This window comes from Coregonus lavaretus (genome assembly GCF_964263955.1).
Source record: "Coregonus lavaretus genome assembly, chromosome: 16".
In the NCBI taxonomy this organism is placed as follows: Eukaryota; Metazoa; Chordata; class Actinopteri; order Salmoniformes; family Salmonidae; genus Coregonus; species Coregonus lavaretus.
Genome location: NC_140003.1, coordinates 19,991,008 through 20,011,221, shown reverse-complemented (window position 1 = coordinate 20,011,221; position 20,214 = coordinate 19,991,008). Strand labels below are relative to the sequence as shown.

The 20,214-nt window shown below is 41.1% G+C and overlaps 1 protein-coding gene across 1 annotated transcript in view; it reads right to left on the bottom strand.

Annotated features, from left to right (window-relative positions):
- Positions 1-4,129: 4,129 nt before the first annotated feature.
- kif5c (kinesin family member 5C) overlaps positions 4,130-20,214 on the bottom strand; it is a gene marked incomplete at its 3' end in the record, with an annotated part of 62,065 nt that continues 45,980 nt past the window's right edge. The window contains exons 15-25 of the mRNA XM_084179461.1: positions 9,802-9,948; positions 9,430-9,618; positions 8,268-8,385; positions 8,100-8,176; positions 7,827-7,936; positions 7,577-7,678; positions 7,325-7,385; positions 6,771-6,842; positions 4,870-4,974; positions 4,545-4,761; positions 4,130-4,317 (exon numbers count right to left, since the gene is read on the bottom strand). Of these exons, the coding sequence (XP_084035587.1) occupies positions 4,130-4,317; positions 4,545-4,761; positions 4,870-4,974; positions 6,771-6,842; positions 7,325-7,385; positions 7,577-7,678; positions 7,827-7,936; positions 8,100-8,176; positions 8,268-8,385; positions 9,430-9,618; positions 9,802-9,948 (1,386 nt within the window). The remainder of the gene's footprint in view (positions 4,318-4,544; positions 4,762-4,869; positions 4,975-6,770; positions 6,843-7,324; positions 7,386-7,576; positions 7,679-7,826; positions 7,937-8,099; positions 8,177-8,267; positions 8,386-9,429; positions 9,619-9,801; positions 9,949-20,214) is intronic.

Genomic DNA, 20,214 nt, shown 5'->3' with positions numbered 1-20,214 from the left:
GGTTGACAGGAAAGCAGGCGCAGTGGGACTCGGGAAGAGGCGGGGAAGCCAACTGGAGGGCGGGGTTGAAGGGCAGGTGAAGTTTTCCCTCTCGAGGAGAAGTGGATATGGAAATCTTGCGTGGGCTAGTGTGATGAACCAAATCACCCCCGCATAAGTTGTTCATCATAGCTGTTTAAAAAATTACTCAATTTCCCAGAAGAAAAACAACAACATATTGATAATATTCAGCTTTTTATTGTGTCTGAAACAAAGGGTTCAGTCTATGGGTCCAAGATTATCATGTAGGCCTATTTAAATAAGTAAAGGGAAATAAAAAGGCTATTATGTTATCAACAGCACAATTTTATCCGAACAGAACAGTGTGGTAGCCTATTAGGTACAGGACAGAGATACATATTGTGGTGAACATTGGCCTACATATGGCATATGATGTGAAAAATGGCTAAATATGATTTAGGTCAGAGTTTCTCTTTAACCTACGAAAACAATTATCTGATCAACATTGTCCCTTGTACCATAAGCATGAGAACCTTATTGATAGTTGACTCACAAGCGCTTTCTTTACAAATGTTTCAGACTAATAGTTACTAACAGTGACCAAAGACACTTCAGAAGAGAGAGACAGATGGAGAGAAAGAAAGAGAGAGAGAGAGAGAGAGAAAGAGAGAGAGAGAGAGAGAGAGATAAGATAAATTACATTTAAAACAGGAAATGACATTTAGCTCAGAAATTTCACAGAAGCCAGCAGTCATCCTTCAATCATGATAATACCTTAAATCACATAAATCAATTCATGACTTTCAACAGGAAACCAGTATGAGGTGAATGAATGACATTCCCTGTTCCAAGACACCTTAATAGAACACATTTCACAACAGCATAATTCATTATTCACTGTGTTATTCACTGTGTATTTAGTCACTATAAAAAAACAAAAAAACATTGAACCTTTATCTTTAACTCTGTAGTGTTGGAAAACATTGTTGGAAAACGACCCGTAAGTAAGCATTTCACTGTTAGTCTACACTTGTTGTATACGAAGCATGTGAAATGCTTTTTATTTATTTGTATTTATGTGAGACAACTTTTTTTATTTTCTTACCTCATACAAAGTTCAGAAAAACACTTATTTTGGCTTTGTGAACTAGAATGAAAGAGGCAGTGGAAAATCACTTGATTTGATACATGACAGAGAGCAGATATCTACAAACCATTAGTCCGAATATCCTTTAGCACCGTGAATACAGGTGGATCACAAGTGGGCAGGTGATATGGAGGAAATACTCTACATCACAGACCAACGACAACAATGACAACCTTATATAATTTGTAAACTATTCTGATTGTGTTACTTCTTTAGAGCGGAGAGAGTAAATCCAGAAAGCCCAAACATGAAATCCCTGATAAACCCTAGAACTCAGACTACCCCATACACTGCAAGATCTACTGATCGGTTGATCAGCATCATTGCAGTGGGGAAACAACCAATCATACGTCTCATCATCTCTTCAACTTCAGATAACCACAGGTATTCAATTATCTTTTTTCTATACCTTCATTTATAAAGGTAATTGACAATACACTCTCTTTTAAAATAACAACCTGGCATGTGAGACATTCTAGTCTAAAGCAGCAAAAAAGAAACCCAGCAAAGGAAGGAATACTTTATAATAACCATCTCAGGCATTACAAAATACCTATCTTTCTTTTAGGTCTAATTCCTCACATTTCTTGGACGTTTTCATAAAGCTGTATGATCCCTCAGTTTTGGCTTCATAGCACCTCATTAGTGTATTAAGATTGTGACACAATTTAAAAGATTCAATGCGCCGGAAACCAAGAATATAGAAAATATTTGCAGGAAATTCAAGGTTCTGTCTCAACAATCTGCTCCAATGCTGTCTTAAAATGTTGCTAGACAATTATTAAAACCATCTGGGATACATAATCTGAATTATAAAAGTTTACAATGAGATAGTTGTTCTGTATCTTTCCCATGTGCATCTCAAGCAGAGTAGATTAGTAAAGTCTGACCATAGACTCTTCATGTGACTTCAGTAGTGTGTGATATTGTCAAAGCAAATGTTCAAATAACTAACATCAATGTTGCATAAATAAAATGTGTAAAATAAATAGCAGATATCTTAATAAAAGTAATAATAATTAAATCAACAAAATTCAATACAAAATAGTGCTACTTTCAAAACCACTACTTTTAAAGGTGATCTAAACATTCATCAAAAAACACTATGTGGGTTCTAAAACACACTACAATACTAACTGTGTCTCCACATGTTCATCCTTAACAACTTCCTTGTCCCTTCTATTGTTTCTGAGGGTATTGGTGTTAGACAGAAACCCCTAAACAACCATATTCAATGTTACCCTCTAAACCATATTTTCTCATAATTTATCTTATAGGAAAATCAGCCTGTTTCACGAGATACAACACTGAACGAGCACCAGAGAGACATCACCCTCAACAACACACAGTAGCTCATTACACAATTTCAGTCAGAGAGAGAGAGTGAGAGATGAGTGAGAGAGAGAGAAAGCGAGAGGCATATTGATAGAGCACCAGAAACAGAGGCAGAGTGAGAGACATTCAAGGAGGCGAGAGATGAAAAGCCCTTGTTCAGCATTACAAAGCCTCTGTTTCCTCTTGACCATGAGGATAGGAGACCTATTAATAAAGATATCGGGCTTACAGAGTGTGTTTGTTCAGGAATGAGGAGTCTGGAGTCCCAGTAAAGGCAGAATGGTGAGAGAAGGAGAGGAGGATTGGTCCCAGTGGTTAGAGAGAGAGATAGCTAGGTCCATGGGGAAAGAGAATATCCCAGACAGTCCCAGAGTGGGGTCCGGTCCTAAACGGAGAGGAGAAATGGTCTGTACATCCAGCTGGAAAATCCAGCTTCCACACTGCTGCTATGAAAAAATTGAGAGAGAGAAAGACTCAGGGAGAGACCCAGAAAGAGTTTGTTTATGGTTCGATTGCCTAGTATTGTATTGTAAGTGTGAGGTAATATCACTAGATTGGTGATGTATTTCAGATAACATGAGGTCATGAATGGTCCCGTGTAGCTCAGTTGGTAGAGCATGGCGTTTGCAATGCCAGGGTTGTGGGTTCGATTCACACAGGGGGCCAGTATGAAAAATAAATAAAAATAGCCACTTATGAGAAGAGGCAAGAGCGATCGATGGGGAGCTTTTGATAAGCCGAACATTATTGTTAATTGTTGTTTATATCACATATTATTATTACTATCACATTTGTCATCAAGCATCATGAAAAAATAAAAACATGTATCCACTCACTAACTGTAAGTCGCTCTGGATAAGAGCGTCTGCTAAATGACTAAAATGTAAATGTAAAATGAAAGGGACAAAAAACACAGAGCTCTGATGTTATATATATATATATATATATATATGTGCTGCCCCCTTGTGGACCAATATTGAACTTTATATTTGAAATGTAGAGACTAAAGTGCCTCTGAACACTTTCCTGGGGACCCTAATGCTCTTTAAGATTCAGATCTTGTGTACTCGTTTCTAGAATAGAGTGAATGCTTTGGTCCTGACCTAGATATTGGCAACAACACAGATGTCATTGAGGTCTTTGGCTTTCTCTGTGATTCTCAGGGCTGATTAAAGCCTTACTGTCATTAATCTTCTCAAAGGCCAACAGCACCAGAGTGGGCCAATACCAGACCCATACACCAATTAGTCCAATGTGATTAATTCATGCTAAACGCGTGACACAAAGCGAAATGGCCACACAGCTGGGCTCAGGGTTACCATAGACATTTCTTCTAAGATGTGATTTGGCTGAATCAAGCATTCAAAGGTGTATTGTTTCAATCCAGCTGTGAAGAAATTGTAAGGAATGGCTGTAAGGTTCAAAATAGAGCAGTGTGGGAAGTAAGAAAGGTCATTGGAGTCCATCAGAGAACTACTAAGCTTTCTGGAGCAGTCGCAAGGCATATCCACTTGTTGGCCCTCACACTAAGCACTAAAATCGTACATATATTCCCACAAAATACTTAATTTTCTCATACAGAATTATGAAAATAAGACAACTAATGATCAATGACTAATGACAATGTGTCCTGTACTAACCTGTGCTTTATTTGCTGCGGTGCTGCTGCTGCTGCTGCTGCTGCTGCTGACGGTGGGGTGATGGAGAGGCTGGGTGGCGGTGGTGGTGAGGGCTAGACACCCCTCCACCCCCACGGATAGAACCTCCACGGATGGAATGACCCGTTGAGGGAGAGGATGTGGAGTGCTGCTGATGTCCTGCACGGATCGGCTTAGCTACAGAGAGCGAAGGGGGGAGACAGGGAATATACACTGATATGAAACTTTTCATACATTTTCCTATACAACACAAACAGATATATTAATACAGAGATATGTCAGCTATATTTAAGTTAATTGGAAATCATTTATCACTGGATACAGTATGAAACATGAAGCTCCCTGAGACACATGTAGGGGGCAACTTCTCCCAACATTCTCTACTGTGTACCACTGTCTCTCACCTATTTGTGCAGAGTGCCCCCTCCTGGAGGCATTCTTGGAGAGCACAGCCTCTTTGATGCGGTCCACCTCCTGCTGGTAGCGTTTGCGGTCCCTCATGGCACTCTCTTTGGCCTCCCTCAGGGCCGCCTCCAGGGCCTTGACCCTCTCAGCAGTTGCCCGTAGACGCTTCTCCAGCTTGGGCAGCTCACAGCGCAGGTCGGCGTTATCACGCACCAACTGGAGAGGAGAGACGGGAAAGAGGAGGATATGAAGTTACAGTGTGTGTGTGTAAGCGTGTGCGCGTGTGTGCATGCGTGTACGTATGTGCGAATGCGTGTGTCGTACCTGTTTGTGGACCTTGGTGAGCTGCTCCAGGTTGTTCTCCAGGAAGGTGATCCTCTGTCTCTGAGCCAGGCTGCCACCAGCCTCATCATTATCCATCTCTGCACTCTGATTGGATAGAAACATGGAAGTGACATCTTACATAGGGCTGTGGTGGTCACAAAATTGTGTCAGATGGTAAGTGTCATGCAAATGACTGCCGGTCTCAAGGTAATTGACCTCTAATTAACATAAACATGTTTAGCATCTCCGGGCTTCAACGCATACAATCTGCTGATGCGCGTCTTTGGAGTATGTAAAAGCTTAATAAATGTATTTAATATAGCCTACACCATCACAATAAAATCCATTCTTTATTTAGTTGTGATAGGCCTATAAATCTGGGAATGTCTTAGAAATGAAAACATATGGGCTGCATGATGCGACTCTAAATTGATGACTTGGAGAAAGTGGCAAAAAAGGCATGTGCTCTGATCCTCTCTCTCTCTCTCTCTCTCTCTCTCTCTCTCTCTCTCTCTCTCTCTCTCTCTCTCTCTCTCTCTCTCTCTCTCTCTCTCTCTCTCTCTCTCTCTCTCTCTCTCTCTCTCTCTCTCTCTCTCTCTCTCTCTCTCTCTCTCTCTCTCTCTCTCTCTCTCTCTCTCTCTCTCTCTCTCTCTCTCTCTCTCTCTCACTCACTCACTCACTCACTCACTCACTCACTCACTCACTCACTCACTCACTCACTCACTCACTCACTCATAACAAAACAATTGCCTTTTCTGCTGCTTCCCTCACTCGGATTGGACCGGTTGTCCTTTAGGGCCTTTCAGACCAGGTTTTACAATTATATTTATGCATATTGGGTCCGGGTCCATTTCTAACTCCCATCACCATTTCTCCTCATTATTTCCATTACTCAAATTAAATCATGATGTGTTTAGCGAATGATTAGAGGGACAATAGAGTGCCGAGTACCAGGCCATTAGCGAGGGCCATTAGCAAGTTTGGTAGGCTACCCATCAGCGCCCTTCATTTGCACAGTTTTGGATGGGATTACCGTGACCAGTACCACAACTGATGACATTTACAGTATACAGTGAGGGAAAAAAGTATTTGATCCCCTGCTGATTTAGTAAGTTTGCCCACTGACAAAGAAATGATCAGTCTATAATTTTTATGGTAGGTTTATTTGAACAGTGAGACAGAATAACAACAAAAAAAATCCAGAAAAACGCATGTCAAAAATGTTATGAATTGATTTGCATTTTAATGAGGGAAATAAGTATTTGACCCCTCTGCAAAACATGACTTAGTACTTGGTGGCAAAACCCTTGTTGGCAATCACAGAGGTCAGACTTCTTGTAGTTGGCCACCAGGTTTGCACACATCTCAGGAGGGATTTTGTCCTACTCCTCTTTGCAGATCTTCTCCAAGTCATTAAGGTTTCGAGGCAATTTGAACCTTCAGCTCCCTCCACAGATTTTCTATGGGATTAAGGTCTGGAGACTGGCTAGGCCACTCCAGGACCTTAATGTGCCTCTTCTTGAGCCACTCCTTTGTTGCCTTGGCCGTGTGTTTTGGGTCATTGTCATGCTGGAATACCCATCCACGACCCACTTTCAATGCCTTGTTATTCTGTCTCTCACTGTTCAAATAAACCTACCTATAGACTGATCATTTCTTTGTCAGTGGGCAAACGTACAAAATCAGCAGGGGATCAAATACTTTTTTCCCTCACTGTATGGTACATAGCATGGGAAAGTGATTCCTAAAGTCGACTTGTTTTGTTGTTTGCCTTCACCTTCTGGCCTTAGTTACCAATAACACTTCACCAAACAATGGCAACAGCCTTGTTAGTTGTTAGCAAAAAGGTGGATGTTAAGGCATACAGTAAGCCCACAAATGCATACAGTAAGCCCACTTACCATGCTGACGCGGGAGGTGAGCTCTTGGATGAAGAGCCTGCGCAGGTTGTGCAGGGTCTGAAGCTCCTTGGCCTGGTGGAATGGATACATCTCATCGTCAATGAGTTCAACATCAATCAAAACCTGAGATGCTCTGTAACCTTCAGGCTCTGATCAGACCCTACACCCAAACGAGGGCACTATGTTCATCCACCTCTGGCCTGCTAGCCCCCCTACCTCTACGGAAGCACAGTTCCCGCTCAGCCCAGTCAAAGCTATTCGCTGCTCTGGCACCCCAATGGTGGAACAAGCTCCCCCACGACGCCAGGACAGCGGAGTCACTGACCACCTTCCGGAGACACTTGAAACCCTACCTCTTTAAGGAATACCTGGAATAGTATAAAAGTAATCCTTCTTCCCCCACCCCCCATAAAAAAAGAAAGAAAAAAAGTGGTTGTCCCACTTGCTATCATAAGTTGAATGCACCAATTTGTAAGTCGCTCTGGATAAGACCGTCTGCTAAATGATGTAAATGTAAATGTAAAATGTACATAATAATAACTCCATCCACTCACCACAGTTTCTTCCAGCCCCTTCAGGTCCTCCTTGGCCTGCTCTCTCTTCTCATTCATGAAGCTACAGCAGAGAGACAGAGTGGACACATAGTGTTCAGGGCTTGACCATTAATTTCATGTTACAACCATGTTATGACCATGTTACGACCATGTTATGACCATGTTATCACCATTTTATAACCATGTTACACACATGTCTGAGGAGAACAGAACAGAGCTGTGGTAGATAGTGTAATAGGCCAACAGACTTACACAAGCTTCTGCAGTTTCTCGTCCTTCTCCAGCTCCTCGGCTTTCAGTTTGTCATAGTCTGACTGCAGCTTCCTCTGTTCCAGCTGCAGCCCCTGGTTCAGACTAGAGGGAGACCACAGTGGTCACTATTCAGTATAGTAGAAACCAATGGTACACTCTACATACTCTCATTATCTCATGGGACTATGTTAACTACCTGAAATGGGACTTTAAAAATACCTGTAACTTAAATAAGTAAAAATGATCTTACTCCTTGAGCTCGTCCAGGACCCTCTGCTTGTGGTCGATCTCATCCCGCAGGCGAGACAGCTGCTTCTGATGGACCTCTCTGTGGTTCTCCATCTGCTCCTCTAGGGTCTTCTACAGAGTGCAGAGGGGAACATAGGGTCAAGGGTCAAAGTTAAAGTTGATTTGATTTATCTTTCACAGGAACTTGAAAGAAAGTGGGGGGGGAAAGCAAGGGGGTGCACAGAACATGGGAGGGATGAGAGAGGGAGGATGAGAGAAATTGAGAGATCTTTACCTTCATCTCCACTGCATCCTGCAGTTTGGTCAGGTGCTCCTTCTGCTTATCCATCACATGCACCTCTTTCATTTTCTCTGTGAAGACAAAACAAGATAAATTGTTTTTTTCATGTGATGGAATGATTGATGACAGGCATGTTTTTGTTGGTGTCTCTGTGTGTCTCACCCTGTGCATGTAGTGAGTGTAGCTCTTCCATCAGTGAGTCCTGGCTCTCCTCTAGCTGTCTCTTCTTCTGCTCGATGTTCTGCATGTAGTCTGTCAGAGACTTGATCTTAGCCTGGTGCTGCATGGAGAACCCACACCATCAGGCAGGGACGGGGTTAATAACAGGGGAAAATAATACTGTCTCTAACCAGGCTTCCATCCAATCTTTTTATGAGAGTAAAGTACATGTAAAATAAAAAATGTAATGACAGGCATGATGGAAACAGAACTGTTTTCGGTAAACTTTCCAAATGTTGACAAAACAAAATACGCTAGACAAGGTGAGATATTTCTGTGTCGATAAAATGAATTATTGTCGGTGAAAATGTTGGTGGAAACGCTTTTAATGTGCAAATATTGATATACTGTAATAACCATCATATCAAAGTTAACTTAGAGTCGCGATGACATGTTGTGTCGTCCTCCCACTACAACTTGTCAGGAAAGCATGCCGTTTATTAGGCTACAGATGAAATAAATTATTAATTTCACAGGGTGGTGAAAGTGCAAGGTGATGAGCTTGATGCTCCTTTCCAATAAATATCGAGGGTCTTATTCTGGTGACATGATAATTAATGCTTGGCTACCGTTTGACAAATAAAAAGCATCTTGCTCTTTTGTCCATAATAATAATCTTATCATGTAGGCTATATATGTGCTCTAGATAGCGCTGTTGGCTAAAGTGCACATGCCAATACCAGAGTGGGCACGTTCGCTATATAACGCAATATCTTTTGTGAGAAAACCATCAGTAGAGTTGAAAATGTGATGGAAACCCATTTAACTTGTAGTTTTTTATTCAGTACATGTGAATTGAACCACAAAAGGTATTTTATGTGTACTACGTCATCACGCACAGCCTTTTATCTGCAAGTCAATTTGATGGAAACACATCTCTGGTGGGAAAATGCACATATTGTTTTTATGCAGATTTTAGAATATTCACATCAAAATCTGTCGCCAATTGGATGGAAACCTAGCTACTACCTCACTTACCAACCAAGCTGTATGAACAGAATAGTAAACTGAAGAAAGGAAAATATTGAACAACTCTTGAAGGACAATGAGAGTGGACTTTTTTTTCTAGATATAGAAAATTATGTTAAATCCACTTCCTGGTTACCTGGGAGATCAGTAACTGACAGGAGGCCAGCTCCTTCTCATTGGCCTGCATCTTGCGGGAGGTGTCGACAAGGGAGCTCTCCAGCTGTTTGCTGCGGTTCACCAGAGACTTGACCTCCGACTTCATCTTACTGATGTAAAGACGGGCCATGGTGAACTCCTCCTCAATGACCTCATTCACCTCCATCATCTGAGGAGCAGAGAGAGATCAGGACTGAGTGAGAGAGTGTGTGTGTGTGTGCGTGTATGGAATATGTGCTTGTATGGAAAACTGTTTGTAACAGGTGGTGTGTCTCAATGACAGAGTGTGTATATGTGTGTATGAGTGTAAGTGCATAATTGTGTAATATTTTTTTAGAATGTGTGTCCTTACAGCCTTGAGGTCACTGGTGCCGATGATGCCTCCTATGTCACTGAGGTCTCGGAGCAGTAGACTGAGGATCTCTGCTGCTCTCTTCTTATGGTGACTGCTGAGCTCCTGTAGACTGGACAGCTCCCTCTGCACCCCCTCCAGAGTGGTCTGAAACGGACCCACATTTTACAATCACAGAATATGTTTTGAATGGGGCAGAGGAATGCTAGAGAAATGGTCTGCGTTTCATTCCAGGAATGTTCCCTTCCCCCTGCCCTTGTTCACTCCCCTTCACAGATCTGAGACAACTGAGTTGGTGAAAGCAATAGGTCCTGAGTTGTACATATCCAGTCCTTTGAGATCTGTAGCAACACGCATGCCCTGCCCACCTGAGGAGCTGTCTTTTTCAGCCACCTATTTCCTGTGTTTCCTGTGTCACTTAAATCTCGCTGGATTGATTGCTTTCATTTTACTCCTGCCACTCTTTCATACTTTTTCTTGTGCGTGTCGTTTTTCCCTACATTCTAAGAAAATGTTGACAATAAATGTAATACCTGAACTTCATTCATTATTTGTCCATGCCAGTGAAATGTTTTATGTGCTATAATTTCAGTCAATATCTGATTTATTAAAAAAATGGCCATGGCTACAGATACAAAGTTGTATTGTAGTTCCTAAAAAAAGGTGTATGTGTGGGGCTTTAGCTGAGATTGTTCTTTACAGAGTCAAGTATATTTGTCCAGGCCTGAATTATTCCTTGACTAGCACCATTCATTCTCACTTTCGATAATTCTAATGTTATAACTTCTAATAGTGACTGTATCCACTGGTTAAATGGGAGAGAGTGAGGTGGTTGCCATCTTAGAGCCAACATTTTCTTCACAGCAGTGCTGCCTGCCAGCAGTAATCTTCTCTGATTGATTGAGAGATTCAAGGGCTATCATCGTTAAGTTACATAATAGATGCAAAGCATTTAATATTTATATTCATGCACTTCAAAATTAATTTTGTAACTTTGCCCCAGAAGCATTTAACTGCAGGGCACTCCCACATCTTATGAAGGAATGTGCCTGCCTGATTTACAGTGAGGGAAAAAATTATTTGATCCCCTGCTGATTTTGTACGTTTGCCCACTGACAAAGACATGATCAGTCTATCATTTTAATGGTAGGTTTATTTGAACAGTGAGAGACAGAATAACAACAACAAAAATCCAGAAAAATGCATGTCAAAAATGTTATAAATTGATTTGCTTTTTAATGAGGGAAATAAGTATTTGACCCCTCTGCAAAACATGACTTAGTACTTGGTGGCAAAACCCTTGTTGGCAATCACAGAGGTCAGACATTTCTTGTAGTTGGCCACAGGTTTGCACACATCTCAGGAGGGATTTTGTCCCACTCCTCTTTGTAGATCTTCTCCAAGTCATTAAGGTTTCGAGGCTGATGTTTGGCAACTCAAACCTTCAGCTCCCTCCACAGATTTTCTATGGGATTAAGGTCTGGAGACTGGCTAGGCCACTCCAGGACCTTAATGTGCTTCTTCTTGAGCCACTCTTTTGTGGCCTTGGCCATGTGTTTTGGGTCATTGTCAGGCTGGAATACCCATCCACGACCCATTTTCAATGCCCTGGCTGAGGGAAGGAGGTTCTCACCCAAGATTTGATGGTACATGGCCCCATCCATTGTCCGTTTGATGCGGTGAAGTTGTCCTGTCCCCTTAGCAGAAAAACACCACCAAAGCATTATGTTTCCACCTCCATGTTTGACGGTGGGGATGGTGTTCTTGGGGTCATAGGCAGCATTCCTCCTCCTCCAAATACGGTGAGTTGAGTTGATGCCAAAGAGCTCATTCAGATGTTCATTGGCTAAATTCAGACGGGCCTGTATATGTGCTTTCTTGCGGGTGCTGCAGGATTTCAGTCCTTCATGGCGTAGTGTGTTTCCAATTGTTTTCTTGGTGACTATGGTCTCAGCTGCCTTGAGATCATTGACAAGATCCTCCCGTGTAGTTCTGGGCTGATTCCTCACCATTCTCATGATCATTGCAACTCCACGAGGTGAGATCTTGCATGGTGCCCCAGGCCGAGGGAGATTGACATTTATTTTGTGTTTCTTCCATTTGTGAATAATCGCACCAACTGTTGTCACCTTCTCACCAAGCTGCTTGGCAATGGTCTTGTAGCCCATTCCAGCCGTGTAGGTCTACAATCTTGTCCCTGACATCCTTGGAGAGCTCTTTGGTCTTGGCCATGGTGGAGAGTTTAGAATCTGATTGATTGATTGCTTCTGTGGACAGGTGTCTTTTATACAGGTAACAAGCTGAGATTAGGAGCACTCCCTTTAAGAGTGTGCTCCTAATCTCAGTTCGTTACCTGTATAAAAGACACCTGGGAGCCAGAAATCTTTCTGATTGAGAGGGGGTCAAATACTTATTTCCCTCATTAAAATGCAAAACAATTTATAACCTTTTTGACATGCGTTTTTCTGGGTTTTGTTGTTGTTATTCTGTCTCTCACTGTTCAAATAAACCTACCATTAAAATTATAGACTGATAATTTCTTTGTCAGTGGGCAAACGTACAAAATCAGCAGGGGATCAAATACTTTTTTCCCTCACTGTATGAAAGAGGCATATAAAGCATGTGATTTAATGAGGAAATATAAGTAATAAGGAGAAAAAGTCAGCTAACGAAGTTAAGTAACTGAATGGGACATCTTATGAACAAAGAGCAGAAAGTAATTTGAATCTAAAGGGTGCATAATAAGTTATAGAAATGGATATGATTATTTGATATAAGTTTGGATAAGAAGTTACGATATATAACAGAATTAAGTCATAGAATATCAAGGAGTGGTGTGGAGATTGTGAGGTTATTTTAGAGAGTAGTGGACAAGTCTGTATTTTCTGGGACAGACAGGGTAGTGTCCTGGAAATTACAGTCAGTTTTTGTTTTGGTTCCGCTGGGAGTATATTTGAAGAAGTGATTTGTGTTGATTGAGAATTGGTAAAAAAAACACGAAGGGATTCTTTGATGTGAGTACATAGAAGTTTCTAACGTTATATATAGAGTTTGTGACGATGTGGAAATAGGATGAAGTTTGTGAGTAATGGTTTACTAGATAAATGAGAAAATCATAATTAAGAGTGCTATGTATGTATTAACTTGCTCACCCAAACGTAGACGTACGTCATGGGTGGGGAAATAATGAATACTGGTTTTCTAAGTTGTACCGTTGTTAGATCCTTTGATAGAAATTAGATTTAAGAAATTAACTGCCCATAAAGTTGGAATTCATAGACCTAACTTATAATATTGTACAAAGCCAATTTAGGGTTTCCATTAAACTAATTATCATTGCGGAGCTAAGGTGGTGAAGTGAAGGAACTTCATTTCGTATCAGATGGTAAGACGACAAACCATTGTAATTGCGCTATTTGTGGGATGTCTGTGTCAGTTCAATAGCATTGGGGCAATGGCATAGAGGAAACAAATCTGGGTTTCTGAGTGTAATTCAACTGCTGGTATGTGTTGATTGAACGGATACTACAGAGTATTTGGTTTGGTGATGTAGAATGGAAGATTTGAAGCGTGCATGGTAAGACTCACTTATTTAACAGGAATAGCGAGACGATTTCGTGGTAGTCATTTTTTTGCGTTGCCTAAGGGTTTGCTAGATTAAACGATTGAGAATGGTGGTGTAATGTCAATCCATAAATGGGATATTGATACTATGGATATAAATTAAATATATGCTGGTCAACTACAGCAAGTCTTTGGTGTTACTTGTAGCCTACTTAGAAAGGACAGTTACCTAGATCTGATGTATTCTAATAATGCCGGATCTGTGGTTTCATAAGAGCTGTGGCTATGATCTTAGTTGAAAACAGGATGTAGTTTACGACGCACAGTGAAGCGAATGTCTTATCTTCATGGGAAGTGAAGCAAGGGTACTCAGAGAATAAAAGGGATATTAAACAAACAATAGGGATAATGAAGCAGTGTTGGTAGGAAGCAGAGTATGAACGATAACATTGACTGAGGAATAAAGGAACTTTTGGTTGAGGTCACTAAATAAGTGTTACTGACACAATATCGTAACAGATAAACTGAACCAAACATGAAGTTACTACAGCAATTTAGGATTGTTAATGTTGTTAAGTTAGTTTTTAAACCCTACGATAGAGGTAAATGCAGAACGCTGTTTGAGAATGTGTTTTATTTGGTCTACTAGTAAAAAATGGAAGAGTTTCCATGTTTTTGTCTGCGGGTGTTGGCCATTGGGGCTCGCGGAAACGTGAGAGAGCTGTAAGGGACATTATGGGTTACGTTTGGTGTACAAGGATCAATGGTTGCTGAGGAGAAGGAAGTCAAAGGGGGTTGAATGTTACCGGTGTGAAAGGGCTAGCTAGTTAGTGGTGCGAACTAGTGGCGTTTAGAGTGGTGACGTAACTTGCTCTGCAATGTGGAAGTAGTTGTTTAACTTGCTTTGGAGCGAAGGGTAACGGTGTTTCGAGGGTGAATGTTGTCGATGTGTGTAGAGTGTCCCTGGTTCAAGCCCATGTAGGGAAGGAAGCAAAACTCTTACATTGATGATGTTGACGTGAATTAATGGTTTAATTGATATAATTATATGAATGAGATTGGCTCACCAACCCATAGCGGATAGTATAACATAGTAATTAAAGTTGCATCTCTGTGAATAGATGTTTTGTTTGTTTTGACTACAACTTCAAAATAATTTGTCATCTGTTAAAGTACCGTTAGATGGAAAGTCAGCGATAGAGAATAATAGATATTGTTGAGGGTTTTCTATGTTAGACGGATAAGTAGGTTAATTGGGTGATGAGAAATGTTGAATTGGATTGTTTGAAGAAGGATAAGTAGAGTCATTGGGAGATCTGAAATGTTGAATTGGATTGTTTACTAGACTGGTATTAAAATAAATCTTTCTATTTAGGTGAATGAAAATATGTTATTAGGTAGTAGTGGTTTGTGGATACAATTTACTAATGCCATGATTTAGTATGAGGGTAAGGTGGAGCTCATGTCTAAATAGTTGAATATAGAACATTCTTTGGCAATTTTTAATTATTATTATTAAATTCTATAGTTTGTTTAAACAACAGTGAGTTATGTGGACAGTTCATTAATTCTAAAAACGATAATCTGTTTCTGGTACATTGAACAATGGGAGGTTGTTTTTACTATTAGGCTGATGGAGTAGTACACATTGTTTGTAAGTTCTGAAGTTATTAAACAATAGGTTGTTATTTTACAACATCAATGCAACAGGTTGCGATGATTTAATTACTAGAAAGGGGTTATAGGTTTATAGTAGAAGGTGTAGTGAACTTAATGAAACGTGGTATTATCTGATGTGTTCTTAGTGGGAGTTTCTTTTCTCCAGGATTGATGGAATACCCCTACAGTATATGTTAAGGGAAAGTAGGAAACAACGTATCAAACAATCTTTTTAATAGATGCCTGGGATAAAATATCACAGCTTACTTACGCGGAGTAAGTGATTATATTGGAAAATGAATGAAATATGACATTTAAAGGTGTAACAGGAACTTCAAGAGGGAAACATATATTTCATATGTTGTTGATCAAGTAACGATACTAGGATAATTTGATATGGGATCACATGTAGCAGATTTAGGGGTTGAATAATCATTGTGAACTCAAAGAACTTTGATGGTTTTCATCTTTTGAGAGATTTTATATAATCTTCTTATGGAGTGGTTATGAGGAATTCGATTGATACAAACGATTATTGATGAGATAGGAAAGTGTATATCTGTATCATGTTTTCTGTGTAATTACTATTTTTGGATTGCTGATTATAACTGAATGTTAACGTAATGTATACTTTCTCTTCCAGAAAGGGGATTTCCTTATCTCATTGGAATGTTTCCTCAGTCTGTGGGCTAGGGGGAGCAGTTTAGTAAAATTCGGCAGTTTTATACTTAAGTCGTAAAAAAGAGCTACCAAATTAAACGAGGCCTGGCTATTTTTGTTAGTTGTTTTCCAATAGGGTTTTTCAAATAACCACACACAACCCACCTATTATGATGTTTCTATAGGGTTCTTATTTTGAGTGTAAGGAGTTTCAACAGGTCAAAGGTTATAGGTATTAAAGGGGCACACAGTGAATTTAATGAAGATTTTTTTTTATTTTCTGAGTGAGTTTTGGGTAAACACGTGATTTATTTTGACAAGAAATGTCATGGGGACTTAATGTACACTTGGGATACAACTTTAGTGATTAGTTTATACTATAGAATGGAACAATTATTTGAAGGGTTTCCATGACCTCTGAACTCTGTCCTGACTTTCTAGTGTGATTTGATCACCCACACTGGAAATCCTAGAGGCATGGGCTTTGGAATTTAAGGTAATTTATAATACCAAGTTGATGATAATTATGAAGAAGTTTATAATTTGGTAATAATATATATATGATTAGGACCATGACAAGAACTGAGAGAGAGAGCTATCACTGTATGAGGGATAACTGTCGCTAGTCAATGTTGATATTACTTGAATTACATTATGGGATACATTATTTATCTAATGTTGTCATTTTAATGTCATTTATTATTTTGGTTTAACAAACAATGTCGTTGTTTTGTTTTTGAATGCATGAATCACGATGTGAGTCATGTGTCCAAAGGGGGGAAGTAATGATGGCATGAGAATGTATTGGTAAATGTGCATATTGTTGTACGAATATGAGCAGTAGTAATTACTGTGTTATGGGTTAGATTAAATATTTTAGGTGAAAATGTATTTGTGGTATAAGGTAGGATGTAGCGGAGGCCTGTCTATGGAACGAGTGGACTCCAACAAGCTGCAAGAATGTGCACTTCCTAATCAAGGCTTCTCCTGAGTGATAAGAAAAAGGGTAAAGTAGCATACTGTATCTCACCTAATAATGTTCTGAAGACTTTCTTTCAAAGGGTGAAGGCTTCTCTGCCAGAACTAACAGGAGAATCTGGGCATTGTCTGCCTTGGAGACTATGTGGCAGAAGTAAGAGATGAACAGAATCTGGGTGGAGAGGTCAGTACTAGGTATTATGGCTGATTCCCTCAGTGGAGGCACAGACCTCTTAGTACTTCAAGATCTTCCTGATTTTCAAGAATCACCTTACTAGCACACCATTCAGTTATATGTATTTGGAGGGTTTACCTAATAGAAATTGGGGAGTATATTAGAAATTGGTATTAAGAATAATTGTTAAAACATAATAATTGGTCATATAGTGAATAAAATATCACGATTAGAAATGAAATTAAATAAACTGTTATGTTTGTCTTCTAGTGAGGTATATACAGATGGTGTCTTGATGCATAGCAGGGATAATTTGGCCTAGAATGGTGTGAACCTAAATAAAATAAACAACCTATGAACCGGCTGAAGATGAATATAAGAGGCGTTGAAGACGTTTCTGTAAAGCACCACTTCTACATGCAACCGGTGTACAACAGCCAATAGAAGCTATCAATGGATTTTCTCATGTTTTTATATCAAGGGAGTGGGGCCGGAGTCCACCAGGGAGTGAGAAGGGAGAAAATATGTTCAGATACAACATTTCTAATGTTCTGGGTATAATGGTTGGCAAATGGACAAGACAATAAGGTTTACAGTTGGTGCTGACTCGGATGAGACATTGTAGTTGTGACATTGTCATGGGCAATTCATTTTGAACTATGAAGCTGTCTGAAGAACATAATGGAGAGACGCCAGAAGATTTACGTGCCGGAGAAAAAAAGGGGTTGCTTAGCTGTGTTGATAATAAAATTGGATTTATCTAAATTTGCTAATTTGGGTAGTAGGTATATACACTGCTAAATTAATAGTATTAAGAATGCATTGAGATAATGATCTGTATTTATTATCAGGATGAGGAAAGTCATAATAGAATTATGGATATTTATACTGTATGGTAATATAAGTGTACATTCTGACAGTTGTAATGGGTGATAAAGTTGAGGGTTTTAATTTTGATTGATAGGGACCAAGTGAATCAATAAGAATTGTAATTCTAAATTTGGTTTAGTTAAGTAATTTGGGTTTGGTTATACTTTATAAGATGACTGAGTGATTTAAGTAAATCATTAGTATATAACTGTCTTATATAGATATTATGGTTAAAACAGTGATACATTATGGTAAGGTATTATTAAAGTACCGTATTAACAGATTAGTCACTATATACATTTGAAGTATTGGGTGATATTGATATGGATGTTTAGAGTGGTATATATCTATGTTGCAAGGCAAGTACATAAAAGGTTCCTATCATGGGGTTTTGCTATTTTCATATGATCTGATTTTGGTTTAATTCTTAACGCATAACTAGTTCAAGGATGTACTGATTTAACAGGGCCTGAAAACAGAGTGAATACTGTGTATCTATCTCAGTGTCACGCCCTGACTCAGGGGACGCTTAAATGTTGAGTCAGGGTGTGTATATTCTTTGTTGTGCGTTTTCTATGATTATTATCTAGTATGTGTATTTCTATGTTGGCCGGTGTGGTTCCCAATCAGAGGCAGCTGTCTCTCGTTGTCTCTGATTGGGGACCATACTTAGGCAGCCTATTGGCACTGTCTAGTTGTGGGATCTTGTTCCGTGTAAGGTATGTTGTGTGTGCTACCTTGGACTTCACGTTTCGTTCCGTTTATTGTTTTGTCGTGGTGTTTATCAGTAAATAAACATGTACGTATATCACGCTGCGCCTTGGTCTGACCCGTCATTAGACGAACGTGACAGAAGATCCCACCAAACGAGGACCAAGCAGCATGCCCAGGTGGAGCGAATGGCCATGTCACAGGTGGCCGATTTGTGGTCATGGGAAGAGATATTTGCAGGGAGAGGACCATGGGCTAAGGTAGATGCCCAGGCAGGAGAGGTGCAACGGCAACACGGAGGAGGCCGGTCGAGGAGGAAGCCCGAGAAGCAGCCCCAATAAAAAATGTTGGGGGGGCACACGGGGTGGTTGGCGGAGCCTAGGGTTAGAGCAGAGCCAACTCCTCGTACTCACGCGAAGAGGCGTATGACTGGGCAAGCTCCGTGTTATGCGGAGCTACGTACTGTGTCGCCAGTGCGCCGGCACAGTCCTGTACGTCCTGTGCTTGCACCACGCACGTGCCGTGCGAAGATGGGCATCCAGCCAGGACGGGGTGTGCCGGTTCAACGCTCCTGGTCTCCAGTACGCCTCCTCGGTCCCGCATATCCTGCGCCAGTTCTACGAACTGTATCGCCAGTGCGCGTGCACAGCCCAGTGTGTCCTGTGCCAGCACCCCGCACGTGTAGTGCGAAAGTGGGCAGCCAGCCAGGACGGGTTGTGCCAGCTCTCCGCTCTAGACCTCCAGTCCGCCTCCACAGCCCGGCCTGTTCCTGCTCCTCGCACCAAGCCAGTGGTGCGCGTCGCCAGTCCGGCTCGGCCCGTTCCTGTACCTCGCACCAAGCCAGTGGTGCGTGTTCCTAGTCCGGTCCGGCCCGTGCCTGCTCCTCGCACAAGACCAGTGGTGCGTTTGTCCAGTCCGGCACGGCCCGTGCCCGCTTCACCGGTGCCTGATCCAGTGCCGGTCAGCTGTTCCACTCCGGAGCCAGAGCAGTCCGCTCCACCGGTGCCTGATCCAGCTCCGGTCAGCTGCTCCACTCCGGAGCCAGAGCAGTCCGCTCCACCGGTGACTGATCCAGCTCCGGTCAGCTGCGCCACTCCGGAGCCAGAGCAGTCCGCTCCACCGGGGTTCAATCCAGCTCCGGTCAGCGGCTCCACTCCGGAGCCAGAGCAGTCCGTTCCACCGGTGCCTGATCCAGCTAGACAGTGCCAATAGGCTGCCTAAGTATGGTCCCCAATCAGAGACAACGAGCGACAGCTGCCTCTGATTGGGAACCACACCGGCCAACATAGAAATACACATACTAGATAATAAACATAGAAAACGCACAACAAAGAATTTACACACCCTGACTCAACATTTAAGCGTCCCCTGAGTCAGGGCGTGACAGTACCCCCAAAATAGAGAGAAAAAAAGGAGGATTGTTATGAGGTTAGGTCATAGTGTTGTGTGAACCAGGTTAAAGTTAGTAGATAAGTGGCTTGGTGCCACAGAGTCTGCATTCCATTATGTCAAGGGAGATTACTCATGTTTATCGTATAATGATTGATGGATATGATATACTGACTTGGGTACATGGGAAGAACATCAGAGAAGGGAGTGCCCACTGATGGTTACCAGATGTGGTTGAAGAAACGTGTAACAGATTGTATATAAATGAGAGGGTCTCTTTGTCTAGTTAGTTCGGAATAGCTAGTGGCAAAGCACTGTCTGTTTGTTATACAAACCATGGTACCTATAAAATATTTATATGAACTCCTCAGCTAAGCGTTAAATATCTTCTTGCATCATGAATTACT